Source organism: Lipotes vexillifer, unplaced genomic scaffold (genome assembly GCF_000442215.2).
Source record: "Lipotes vexillifer unplaced genomic scaffold, Lipotes_vexillifer_v1.1 scaffold1581, whole genome shotgun sequence".
Lineage (NCBI taxonomy): Eukaryota > Metazoa > Chordata > Mammalia > Artiodactyla > Lipotidae > Lipotes > Lipotes vexillifer.
The window spans coordinates 537,154-550,865 of NW_006783235.1; the positions used below are offsets into that span (position 1 = coordinate 537,154).

The 13,712-nt window shown below is 35.8% G+C and overlaps 1 protein-coding gene across 1 annotated transcript in view; it reads right to left on the bottom strand.

Annotated features, from left to right (window-relative positions):
- Positions 1-1,244: 1,244 nt before the first annotated feature.
- Positions 1,245-13,712, bottom strand: part of AASDHPPT (aminoadipate-semialdehyde dehydrogenase-phosphopantetheinyl transferase) — a 30,018-nt gene continuing 17,550 nt past the window's right edge. The window contains exons 5-6 of the mRNA XM_007455883.1: positions 3,496-3,567; positions 1,245-1,664 (exon numbers count right to left, since the gene is read on the bottom strand). Of these exons, the coding sequence (XP_007455945.1) occupies positions 1,500-1,664; positions 3,496-3,567 (237 nt within the window). The 3' untranslated portion in view covers positions 1,245-1,499. The remainder of the gene's footprint in view (positions 1,665-3,495; positions 3,568-13,712) is intronic.

Below are 13,712 nucleotides of genomic sequence, written 5' to 3' on the forward strand. Positions count from 1 at the left end.
TTTCCACTTTAAATTAAGTCCTATTTACCAAAATAGAAACAGGCTAAGATAATGAACAGGAAGTTTATAAAAAAAGAATACTAACAGTGAATAACAACACTGACATACCAACCTCATTTGTAATGAAAGAAACACAAATTTTAAAAATAAGGTACCATTTTTCACCTATTTTGGCATAGATTAATTTTTTTAAAAAAGATCCTATCTACAGATGACCAGAGAGTATGTAGGTGGGGGGTGAGAGAGTGGTCACACATATAACAATAACTAGAAGTATAAGTTGTACAGCCTTTTTAGAGAACGATTTGGCAATACTTATAGAGGCTCTAAAAATGTTTATTTAATTCCTTTGAACCAATCATTCCATTTCTAGAAATTTACTTTCTTAAGGACATAATTAAACATGTACCTCAAAATGCAGTTACAAGGATATTCAACAAATCACTGCTTATAGTAAAAACTGCAGACATTCAAAATGTCTAACACAGAAGAAAGAATGAGTAAATTGTGGCACACCTCCATTATGGCAGACACTGGGCTTCCCCTAGATGTCATTCCCCCAGACTTTGCCTTAGCTTCTTCCTTACCCAACCCAAAAGTGTCAGAGTTCAACTTTCTCAGTGACCTGGTCTGAGTCAACAGAAACTTTGGGGAAATTTTCTGGGGGCTCTTAAGAGGAAAAATTCTTCCTCACTGACAAAACTGAGATGTGAGAGGAAAAACAGCCTTTCCTGCCTTTTAGATACAATTTTTATGAAGATGTGAAGCTGGAAGTTACAGCAGCAGCTCTTACAACCACGAGGGAGACAAGCCTAAGGCAAAACCAATAAGCTGAGGCTGAGGCAAAAAAAAGTGTCCTTAATGACACCTCTGAACTGTTTATGCGAGACAATAAATGTCCTTAGTTACTTAAGTCGATTATATTTGAACATTATTACCTCTGGTCAATAGCATCCTGATAGAAACCGCACAACACAATACTTTAGAGTCACTAAAAGTTACGCTACAGCAGTATATTTATGAACAGCAGATATACAGTTCAGAGAAAAAAAAATTAAAAATAGTATGTTCCCATTTAAAAAAAGAGTAACTATGTTAATATGGAATCGTTTACCAAGAAAAAGGTCTGGGAAGATACTCCAGGTTTTAGGGATAGTTACCTCTGAAATAGTTATCTCTGAAAGACAGGAATTCAAATGTTCCCTTCTTGTGAATTCACATTTTCTGTTGTTTTCTAAAATGAACATATATCACTTTAAGATTCTCCCACCAGTTTCTATTTCTTCAGTAAATCCAAAGCGATTTTGGGGAGGAAGAAGAGGTAAACATGTATTCTAGTGAGCTATCCTGAACTGGGAGTCTGCCTTTTTAATAGGAAAAGTTGTTTCTTCTTTTTCTAAACTGTTTTGTGAAATAAAATTTGATACTCTCAGTCATTTATTTTTTAGTGAATACAGAAGATTACAGTTTTCATTTCCCTTTTTACTTAGAAAATCATATCATGACTTTGTACCATTTCGTATTGAAATTTCTTCTGTGAAGCAAAAACAGTCCCAAAATGAAGGATCTTCAGGGGTCATAGGAACAGCAGATGATATTAAATCATTAAAGGTGAGAATAGTAAACTGCCTCTGGGTTGGTTTAGAATCACTTTGAAATGAAACCTAAAAGGGTAAAAAATTAGATTACCTCAATGTTATACTGCATATTAATCTTATGGTCAGTTTTATAATTAGAAAAATAAGAAATCAGTAATCACATTTCAGCAATATTAAATTATACTTCAATAACATTAAATTACAACATAGTAGCATTTCTAGATAATTGCTTCTACTCCTTATATTAGTGTTGCCAATATAACAAATCAAGAAAAATATGAAATAACCTGATTCTCAAACTTTTTGTAGATAAAAATAACCTGTGGTATTTGTTTAAAATGTAGATTTACTGAGCCACACATCCAACAATTCTGAATCAGTAGATGAGTCAAAAAGGATCCCAAAATATATAATTTAACAAGCAGGTGGGTTATTCTGATAGAGAGGGACCACCAGGCAAACTTTTGAGAAATACTCTAGAGGGTGCGTCTCATAAAATACCCATAACCACACAGAGATGCAACACTTCATTAGGAAATGACTCATTCAACACTAAATTTAAACTATATCTTATACTCCATGATAGAGCCCTTGTTCACAACTCAGCCCAGTATGGACTGTCTTTAACATTGTATACATTCTACTAAAGATAGTACTTGGGTCTTCTACAGTGCTTTTACAAGGTTAATATCTATTTTATATGATGTAATTCTCATAACTATGCTGATATGGTTGTTACCTCAACTCTATAGATGGGGAAATTGAGGCTCAGTAAGATCAATCAATTTATACAAGCTTACAACACAGGTTAAATGGTAGACCTGAGCCTGAAAACTCAGCCAGGTCTTCTGAATAGTACCCTCACCCTCTTCTCACTATGCCACTGCTGCCTAAATAGGCTGTCTCCAGGGAAATAAGAAGAAAGTACTGCCATGTGCAGACATTACAAAATATATAAAGCTCTATGGAATCATAAGGTATTAGCAGAAAGGGTAATGTTGAGACTTTAGCACACAAGGACAGGTAACCTGGGTTGGAACATCTTCAGATTACAGGGGTCAATTTTAACATGTCATCCTTTTAAAAGAAAATAATCTATGAAGAATTTTAATGTTTTTAATCTGTCAAAGGCATGATCTGTAGACTGAGCTTTTTTTCTAAAAGTAACGATGCATACATATTGATCACACTACATTCTCTCACGGAGATTCCCTAAAAATAATAATAAGCATATAGCTTCAATTATTGTGACATTATCAGTATTCCTTAAATAAATACTTCCACAGAATCACAACTATATGTAGGCTGAGAGTCAAGACCCTAAGGTTTCTTTTTTAAAAAATTTCTCAACTTACCAATTAAATAGCAGAAGAAAGTAAAAATCGATTTTGATTGGAAGAATTGATGTTATGCTAGAATATATCACAAGATCTCTCACATTTTTGACACTTTGGAAATAATTTAGCAGAGTATTATAAAAAGGGGAAGGAGTTCAATTTGACAGATAATTCCATTACTCACTATCCCTCAACTTGGTACCCTTAATATTCAAAGACAGCCCCAATTCACCAGGAAATAAACCACTGTTAAGATGACCAAGACAGTGATTATCTTGAATATCTACTGAATATATGAATACTAGGACAGTACCACTAAAATTTTTTAAGTGTATTTGAATGTGAAGAAGCAAGTAACATACTTTTAAAACATTTCTGTGAAATCCCAGATGATCTTAAGGATTAGATAATGAACACTTCTAAAGTCTATAATTAAAAAAAAAAAAAAGCCAAAACCTGTAACCTGATATAAACCAAATGATTATTTCCATCAATAAATAACAAATTCAACTTTAATACATGCTTTTTAGAAAAAAATCAGAGAAATCTTAAAATCTTACATCCTGATGTCTAGATCCATTGGGTTTCCTAAGAGCTACTGCAACAAAATGGTGCTCATCTATTTTGCTTTCCTGAAAAATAAAACAGAAGTAAATAGAGAATACTAAATATAGAAACATAGATATATTTCTATTTACATTAAAAAAATTTCATTCTCCCCAACCATATACACACATACATACATATATATCTCCACTCCCTTTGACTTGAAGGAATAGTCACATATATTTTGGCCCTTTACTCTGTAATATTTCAATATATATTTCCTAATAGGGACATTCTCTCACATACCACTGTAGTTAATAACTTTGGTAAATTTAACATTAAAATAATACTTAAATCTACTCTCTGTACTCCAACTTTTGTGAATTAATCCAGTAATGTCTTTTATACCACTTCCCCACCTCCAGTACAGGAGGCAGTCTAGGGTCAAGTATTACATTCAGTTGTCACTGTCTTCCTAGCTTTGCTTTTGTCTTTTATGATGTTAGTATTTTAAAATACAAGCCCCATCCTCCACTTTTTATTAATAAACGTTGGCTATTTTCAGTCTGATGGTTCTTAATGATTACACTTATACATTCTTAGTAAGAATACTACATAGATAAAGTATCCTATCTAGAGGCACATCTAGATAGCCATCTGCCCTCACTGGTGATGTTAGTTTTGTATATGCTAAAAGTGTATATTTAAAAAAATTAGATTGCAACACTGGTTTATAAGCATTTAGTTAACTATATACTATAGCCTATGGAAAATCATGGTGGAAATTCATAGGTAAGACTTAAAAAATATATAATTTCCTATTTTCCCCTATGTATGAGACAAAGGGGGAGGGGGCTTTAAAATATAATAGACATTGAGGCAGTTACCAGAGAAAAGTATGAACTGTTAAAAACTAAACAAAATTTCACCAAAAAGCCACTTTACTAAGGCAGTCTTACATAAGACATGAGTTGAAATAGGAAACTACAATCAGAAATAGTATTACTCAGGGACTTTTCATCCTTCATCCTCTTCCTCATATCTTCATACGTTAAGATATCCAAATTAGCAAAAAACAAATAAATAAATAAAAGAAATTCAAAAGAGATAAATTTAGGAAAACACTTGAAGAGAAGAAAAAATAACTAGCTAAGTATGAGAAAACATTTAATAGGTCAAAGTTTGTTACTGTAAACAAAACTATTCTTTTTGAACATGGTTCTCCCATCCTTTACACTGAATGTATCAATAATATAAACACTAACATACAGAGATGTTTTGGCTATAACTATTTTCGGAAAACAACTTAGATCAGCAGTTTTGTAGTGTCTGTAAGGCGGAATATCAAGAGGTAACCGTAGGCAATAACTAGTTTTCATCCAGCCTGTCCACTAAAATGCCACTAAAATGCTCAATTTGTTTACTTACCTCATTATAAACCAAAATTCAATGAGACTGATTTCAAAATATTCACCATATCTACTCAGACCTCATCAACATCACATAAATATGAAATTTGAAAACAGCAAAACTAGAGAAGTTATTCTAAAATGACTCCAGTTTATCAAACATTAATATTCGATGTCTCACTAGAATAAAAGTTCTATAAGGTGATCACCTTTCCCTAAATCCTTTCTGCCTAGTACATCTATAATAAATATTAGTTGAAAAAAGAAATGAACCCAGCAAGCTTGCTAGATAGTTAAGCTAGTACATTCAATGCTACTGAACTTGACTTACTTTTAAGACTTTATAAATTTTCAAAAGTTTCCTAAGCTTATAGTCTTTTATCCATAAAACTATTGTGAATACCAAAATTTCCTTAAAATCTCCAAAAAACCCAAAGGGAGCAAGAATATTTTAATTTTTCAGGAGGTAGTTTAGCATTAGATTACAAAGATTAACCTGCTTTAGTAAAATTTTATATCATTTTCTTAGTATGTATTTTCACCTTATAAACAAAGTAAAGTAAAAGTTTAAGGTATAACTTAAAACATTCAACTTTTACAATGTTTTCCCAATGGTAAAGTACTAAAGAAAATCTGTCATAAATGTTAATATTTCTTTTTTTTTACATCTTTATTGGAGTATAATTGCTTTACAATGGTGTGTTAGTTTCTGATTTATAACAAACTGAATCAGTTATACATAGACATATGTCCCCATCTCTCTTCCCTCTTTCGTCTCCCTCCCTCCCACCCTCCCTATCCCACCCCTCTAGGTGGTCACAGAGCACCGAGTTGATCTCCCTATGCTATGCGGCTGCTTCCCACTACCTAGCTATTTTACGATTGGTAGTGCATATATGTCCATGATACTCTTGCACTTTGTCACAGCTTACCCTTCCCCCTCCCCATATCCTCAAGTCCATTCTCTAGTAGGTCTGTGTCTTTATTCCTGTCTTACCCCTAGGTTCTTCATGACATATTTTTTCTTAGATTCCATATGTATGTGTTAGCATACATTACTTGTCTTTCTCTTTCTGACTTATTTCACTCTGTATGACAGACTCTAGGTCCATCCATCTCACTACAAAAATAACTCAATTTCGTTTCTATCTATGGCTGAGTAATATTCCATTGTATATATGTGCCACATCTTCTTTATCTATTCATCCGACAATGGACACTTAGGTTGTTTCCATCTTCTGGCTATTGTAAATAGAGTGGCACTGAACATTTTGGAACATGACTCTTTGAATTACAGTTTTCTCAGGGTATATGCCCAGTAGTGGGATTGCTGGGTCATATGGTAGTTCTATTTTTAGTTTTTTAAGGAACCTCCATATTGTTCTCCATAGTGGCTGTACGAATTCACATTCCCACCAGCAGTGCAAGAGTGTTCCCTTTTCTCCACACCCTCTCCAGCATTTACTGTTTCTAGATTTTTTGATGATGGCCATTCTGACTAGAGTGAGGTGATATCTCATTGTAGTTCTGATCTGCATTTCTCTAATGATTAATGATGTTGAGCATTCTTTCATGTGTTTATTGGCAATCTGTATATCTTCTTTGGAGAAATGTCTATTTAGGTCTTCTGCCCATTTTTGGATTGGGTTGTTTGTTTTTTTTGTTATTGAGCTGCATGAGCTGCTTGTAAATTCTGGAGATTAATCCTTTGTCAGTTGCTTCATTTGCAAATATTTTCTCCCATTCTGAGGGTTGTCTTTTGGTCTTGTTTATGGTTTCCTTTGCTGTGCAAAAACTTTGAAGTTTCATTAGGTCCCATTTGTTTATTTTTGTTTTTATTTCCATTTCTCTAGAAGGTGGGTCAAAAAGGATCTTGTTGTGATTTATGTCATAAGAGTGTTCTGCCTATGTTTTCCTCTAAGAGTTTGATAGTTTCTGACCTAACTTTTAGGTGTTTAATCCATTTTGAGCTTATTTCTGTGTACGGTGTTAGAGAGTGTTCTAATCTCATACTTCTACATGTACCTGTCCAGTTTTCCCAGCACCACTGACGGAAGAGGCTGTCCTTTCTCCACTGTATATTCCTGCCTCCGTTATCAAATAAAGGTGACCATATGTATGTGGGTTTATCTCTGGGCTTTCTATCCTGTTCCATCGATCTATATTTCTGTTTTTGTGCCAGTACCATACTGTCTTGATTACTGTAGCTTTGTAGTATAGCCTGAAGTCAGGGAGCCTGATTCCTCCAGCTCCGTTTCTCGTACTCATGATTGCTTTCGCTATTCGGGGTCTTCTGTGTTTCCATACAAATTGTGAAATGTTTTGTTCTAGTTCTGTGAAAAATGCCAGTGGTAGTTTGATAGGGATTGCATTGAATCTGTAGATTGCTTTGGGTAGTAGAGTCATTTTCACAATGTTGATTCTTCCAATCCAAGAACATGGTATATCTCTCCATCTATTTGTATCATCTTTAATTTCTTTCATCAGTGTCTTATAATTTTCTGCATACAGGTCTGTTGTCTCCTTAGGTAGGTTTATTCCTAGATATTTTACTCTTTTTGTTGCAATGGTAAATGGGAGTCTTTTCTTGATTTCACTTTCAGATTTTTCATCATCAGTGTATAGGAATGCCAGATATTTCTGTGCATTAATTTTGTATCCTGCTACTTTACCAACTTAATTGATTAGCTCTAGTAGTTTTCTGGTAGCGGCTTTAGGATTCTCTATGTATAGTATCACGTCACTTGCAAACAGTGACAGCTTTATTTCTTCTTTTCCAATTTGGATTCCTTTTATTTCCTTTTCTTCTCTGATTGCTGTGGCTAAAACTTCCAAAACTATGTTGAATAAGAGTGGTGAGAGTGGGCAACCTTGTCTTGTTCCTGATCTTAGTGGAAATGCTTTCATTTTTTCACCATTGAGGATGATGCTGGCTGTGGGTTTGTCACACATGGCCTTTATTATGTTGAGGAAAGTTCCCTCTATGCCTACTTTCTGCAGGGCTTTTATCATAAATGGGTGCTGAATTTTGTCGAAAGCTTTCTCTGCATCTATTGAGATGACCATATGGTTTACTTCCTTCAGTTTGTTAATATAGTGTATCACATTGATTGATTTGCGTATATTGAAGAATCCTTGCATTCCTGGAATAAACCCCAACTGATCATGGTGTATGATCCTCTCAATGTGCTGCTGGATTCTGTTTGCTAGTATTTTGTTGAGGATTTTTGCATGTATGTTCATCAGTGATATTGGCCCGTAGTTTTCTTTGTGACATCCTTGTCTGGTTTTGGTATCAGGGTGATGGTGGCTTCGTAGAATGAGTTTGGGAGTGTTCCTCCCCCTGCTGTATTTTGGAAGAGTTTGAGAAGGATAGGTGTTAGCTCTTCTCTAAATGTTTGATAGAATTCGCCTGTGAAGCCATCTGATCCTGGACTTTTGTTTGTTGGAAGATTTTTAATCACAGTGTCAATTTCAGTGCTTGTGATTGGTCTGTTCATGTTTTGCATTTCTTCCTGATTCAGTCTTGAAAGGTTGTGCATTTCTAAGAATGTCCATTTCTTCCAGGTTGTCCATTTTATTGGCATAGAGTTGCTTGTGGTAATCTTTCATGATCTTTTATATTTCTGCAGTGTCAGTTGTTACTTCTTTTCATTTCTAATTCTATTGATTTGGGTCTTCTCCTTTTTTTCTTGATGAGTCTGGCTAATGGTTTATCTATTTTGTTTATCTTCTCAAAGAACCAGCTTTTAGTTTTTTGATCTTTGGTATCATTTCCTTCATTTCTTTTTCATTTATTTCTGATCTGATTTTTGTGATTTCTTTCCTTCTGCTAACATTGGGGTTTCTTTGTTCTTCTTTTTCTAATTGCTTTAGGTGCAAGATTAGGTTGCTTATTCGAGATGCTTCCTGTTTCTTAAGGTAGAATTGTATTGCTGTAAACTTTCCTCTCAGAAATGCTTTTGCTGCATCCCATAGGTTTTGGGTCGTGGTGTCTCCATTGTCCTTTATTTCTAGGTATTTTTTTTTTTTTTTAATAATACACAATGTATTTATTTATTTATTTATGGCTGTGTTGGGTATTTCTAGGTATTTTTTGATTTCCTCTTTGATTTCTTCAGTTATCACTTTGTTATTAAGTAGTGTTTTGTGTAGTCTCCATGTGTTTGTATTTTTTACAGATCTTTTCCTGTAATTGATATCTAGTCTCATGGCATTGTGGTCAGAAAAGATACTTGATACAATTTCAGTTTTCTTATATTTACCAAGGCTTGATTTCTGACCCAAAATATGATCTATCCTGGAGAATATTCCATGAGCACTTGAGAAAAATGTGTATTCTGTTGTTTTTGGATGGGGTGTTCTATAAATATCAATTAAGTCCATCTTGTTTAATGTATCACTTAAACCTTGTGTTTCCTTATTTATTTTCATTTTGGATGATCTGTCCATTGGTGAAAGTGGGGTGTTAAAGTCCCCTACTATGAATGTGTTACTGTTGATTTCCCCTTTTATGGCTGTTAGTATTTGCCTTATGTATTGAGGTGCTCCTATGTTGGGTGCATAAATATTTACAATTGTTGTACCTTCTTCTTGGATTGATCCCTTGATCATTATGTAGTGTCCTTCTTTGTCTCTTCTAATAGTCTTTATTTTAGAGTCTATTTTGTCTGATATGAGAATTGCTACTCCAGCTTTCTTTTGATTTCCATTTGCATGAAATATCTTTTTCCATCCCCTTACTTTCAGTCTGTATGTGTCTCTAGGTCTGAAGTGGGTCTCTTGTAGACAGCATATATATGGGTCTTGTTTTTGTATCCATTCAGCCAATCTGTGTCTTTTGGTGGGAGCATTTAGTCCATTTACATTTAAGGTAATTATCGATATGTATGTTCCTATTCCCATTTTCTAACCTGTTTTGGGTTCGTTATTATAGGTATTTTCCTTCTCTTGTGTTTCTTGACTAGAGAAGTTCCTTTAGCATTTGTTGTAAAGCTGGTTTGGTAGTGCTGAACTCTCTCAGCTTTTGCTTGTCTGTAAAGGTTTTAATTTCTCCATCAAATCTGAATGAGAACCTTGCTGTGTAGAGTATTCTTGGTTGCAGGTTTTTCTCCTTCATCACTTTCAGTATGTCCTGCCATTCCCTTCTGGCTTGCCGGGTTTCTGCCAAGATCAGCTGTTAACTTTATGGGGATTCCCTTGTGTGTTATTTTTCCCTTGCTGCTTTTAATATGTTTTCTTTGTATTTAATTTTTGACAGTTTGATTAATATGTATCTTGGTGTGTTTCTCCTTGGATTTACCCTGTATGGGACTCTCTGTGCTTCCTGGACTTGATTAACTATTTCCTTTCCCATATTAGGGAAGTTTTCAACTATAATCTCTTCAAGTATTTTCTCAGTCCCTTTCTTTTTCTCTTCTTCTTCTGGAACCCCGCAAATTCGAATGTTGGTGCATTTAATGTTGTCCCAGAGGTCTCTGAGACTGTCCTCAGTTCTTTTCATTCTTTTTTCTGCTCTGCAGTAGTTATTTCCAGTATTTTATCTTCCAGGTCACTTATCCATTCTTCTGCCTCAGTTATTCTGCTATTGATCCCTTCTAGAGTATTTTTAATTTCATTTATTGGGTTGTTCATCATTTCTTGTTTCATCTTTAGTTCTTCTAGGTCCTTGTTAAATGTTTCTTGCATTTTCTCTATTCTATTTCCAAGATTTTGGATCATCTTTACTATCATTACTCTGAAATTCTTTTTCAGGTAGACTGCCTATTTCCTCTTCATTTGTTAGGTCTGGTGGGTTTTTATCTTGCTCCTTCATCTGCTGTGTGTTTTTCTGTTCTCTCATTTTGCTTATCTTACTGTGTTTGGGGTCTCCTTTTTGCAGGCTGCAGGTTCATAGTTCCCGTTGTTTTTGGTGTCTGTCCCCAGTGGCTAAAGTTGGTTCAGTGGGTTGTGTAGGCTTCCTGGTGGAGGCGACTAGTGCCTGTGTTCTGGTGGATGAGGCTGGATCTTGTCTTTCTGGTGGGCAGGTCCACGGCTGCTGGCATGTTTTGGGGTGTTTGTGGACTTATTATGATTTTAGGCAGCCTCTCTGCTAATGGGTGGGGTTGTGTTCCTGTTTTGCTAGTTCTTTGGCATAGGGTTTCCAGCACTGTAGCTTGCTGGTCATTGAGTGAAGCTGGGTGTTGGTGTTGAGATGCAGATCCCTGGGAGATTTTTGCCGTTTGATATTATGTGGAGCTGGGAGGTCTCTTGCGGACCAGTGTCCTGAAGTTGGCTCTCCCACCTCAGAGGCACAGCACTGACTCCTGGCTGCAGCACCAAGAGCCTTTCATCCACATGGCTTTTTTATGAGGAGAAATTCTGGAGAATCATTTCAGAAACTGAGGGAGGAAAGTGAATGAAGACAAAAAAGACCCTTTTCCTGCAGTCCTTGGCCTCCTGGTATGAAGACACTAGGACAACATTCAATATTTCTACTTTATAAAGCACTTCCTTTCAAAAGCAAGGAATTTCTGTTTCATCTAATGTCATCACTTGAAACTTTCTGGTGGTAAATTTAACTTTCCTAACAGAAACCAGTTATGAAAATTGAGAGCCTATGAAATCATGAGATTCCTCTTGGCATAAGAATTCACATTTCTTCTAGAGTATTAATCTTCCAGGTGTGAGATACAATACTCAGGTAAGTGGAAAATCCTTTGGAGGATTTGTTGTAATAAATAATGGATTCTTGTTTATGTCCACACTAGCATTTTAGGTCTATAACAGATACAATGCTAAGTAAGATACTGCCCCTGCCTTCAGGGAGCCCTGGGAAAGTAAAGCAAGTAGACAAGTACAAAGATTATGAGGCAAAATGTGGTATGTTGTAAGAAAGGGAAAAAAAGCTTGGTCTTAAATGAAATAAAGAAAAGGCTCCTGAAATGGATTTAAATTGTTCAAGGAGAAGCCAAGGAGGAGATTGTGGCAGGGTGGATGGGTGGATGGTGGTGAGGACACAGAAGAATTAAGACAAATATAAATACAAGAGGGTTGGAGATATTTAAAGAATATCAGATAGCAGGTTGTGATTTGGCTGCAATGTGGAGTGTATATAGGGAAACGACGGCCAAAAATGAAGAAGGATGAAGCAAAATAATGGAAGAGGAACCCAGTTAGGAGGCTAATGCATTAGTCTAAGTTGGATGTAAACAGTGCCCACACTAAGTGTTTTCAGAGGGGAGCATGTCACTGTTAATTAGAGGGTTTGGTATAACAAGGGGAGGGGGGGGAACTTAAAATGCGTCTGGGCTTTCTTAATCCTGGATGACTGGATGGTGGTACCATCAAAAAAAGTAAAGTTAGAAAAAGAAAATAACTTGAAGGGCAATTATTATTTTGACTTATCTGCACAATTTGTGGTGTCTGTGTAGTGTTCAAAGAGAAGTACATAGCAGTGAGAAATAGGAGTCTGAAGAGTGAAAGAAACTGAGTTAAAGATTTGGTAGTCATACGCAGAAAGGTAGTGTGCTTGAAACTGCTAATTGTGAGAGTGGATTCATGAAAACAGTAGATGCCTGGGAAAATGTCTATAATTAGAAGGTGGCAATGAAATGTACTTCTTTAATATAAGAGTTTTAGGGTTCAGTCTGCTGTCTTCTTTTCTATACACTTCTAGATGCTTTCACAGACTACCTTCCACTAACAGCTCTCGTTTAATGACAAGCCTATTCTTTCCTTAAAGCTCTCAGCTTCTATTTCATAGCTAAACTCTCATCTTGAGTGTTATTCAAAACACTAAGCAGATTTTTAAAAAAATCCTCATTTGCCTTATAATTTTCATTTCATATTCTTCTTTTGAGTCTCCAAGTAAATAAATACTCCTTTTTCTCCCGGGATGCAGAATTTTACCATATGTCCTATGATGGCACTGTCCTTTAGTTCTGCTTAAATGAGGATAGTATCCTTAGCCTTCTGCACCATTAATTTGTGTGCCAATAGATACCTTCCATATCCACACGTGCAGTCTAGACCCTATTTCTGGTAAACTGCAAGCATTCTTTTAATGCTGCCTGCAGGAACAGGACTATTTTTTCCACTTAGCTTATCAGTTCTCACACTAGGAAGAGAATCTATGAGTCTGAAGTAGTTCAGTTAGTTATTCACTGGCTATATGCATTAATTAATGAAAACTACAGTCTCTGACATGTACTATTTCTAGGGATTTGTCCCGTCTCCAACCCAGGTAACAGTACTTTCTAAAATACCTTTAAAGGTACTTTCTAAAATACCCTGTGTGGGGCTTCCCTGGTGGCTCAGTGGTTGAGAGTCCGCCTGCCGATGCAGGGGACACGGGTTCGTGCCCTGGTCTGGGAGGATCCCATGTGCTGCGGAGCTACTGGGCCCATGAGCCATGGCCACTGGGCCTGTGTGTCCGGAGCCTGTGCTCCGCAACGGGAGAGGCCACAACAGTGAGAGGCCCGTGTATAGCCAAAAAAATAAAAAATAAAAATAAAAAATAAAATAAAATAAAATACCCTGTGTGTTTATATTTAATCATCAAATACTTACGGAGAAAAAACAAAGCCATGGGGCTAATCATGTTTGGCTATGACTCTGTTTCAGGAAGTTGTGTCTACTCAGTAGAGAAAGGAGAGAAGAGCAAGATGGCTACAAAGTTGTCCTGTGTGGAGGTTTCATTTGGAGGTACCCAAGGGTTGAAACTTCTTCCTACCTTGTTTTCAGTTTACTAAAGCAGCTGGACTCTAAACAGTAGGAACAGAAGGCAACTTATTCTCTCTCACCATTTCCCTTTAAACAAGTTCTGACAATTCATATTTCTC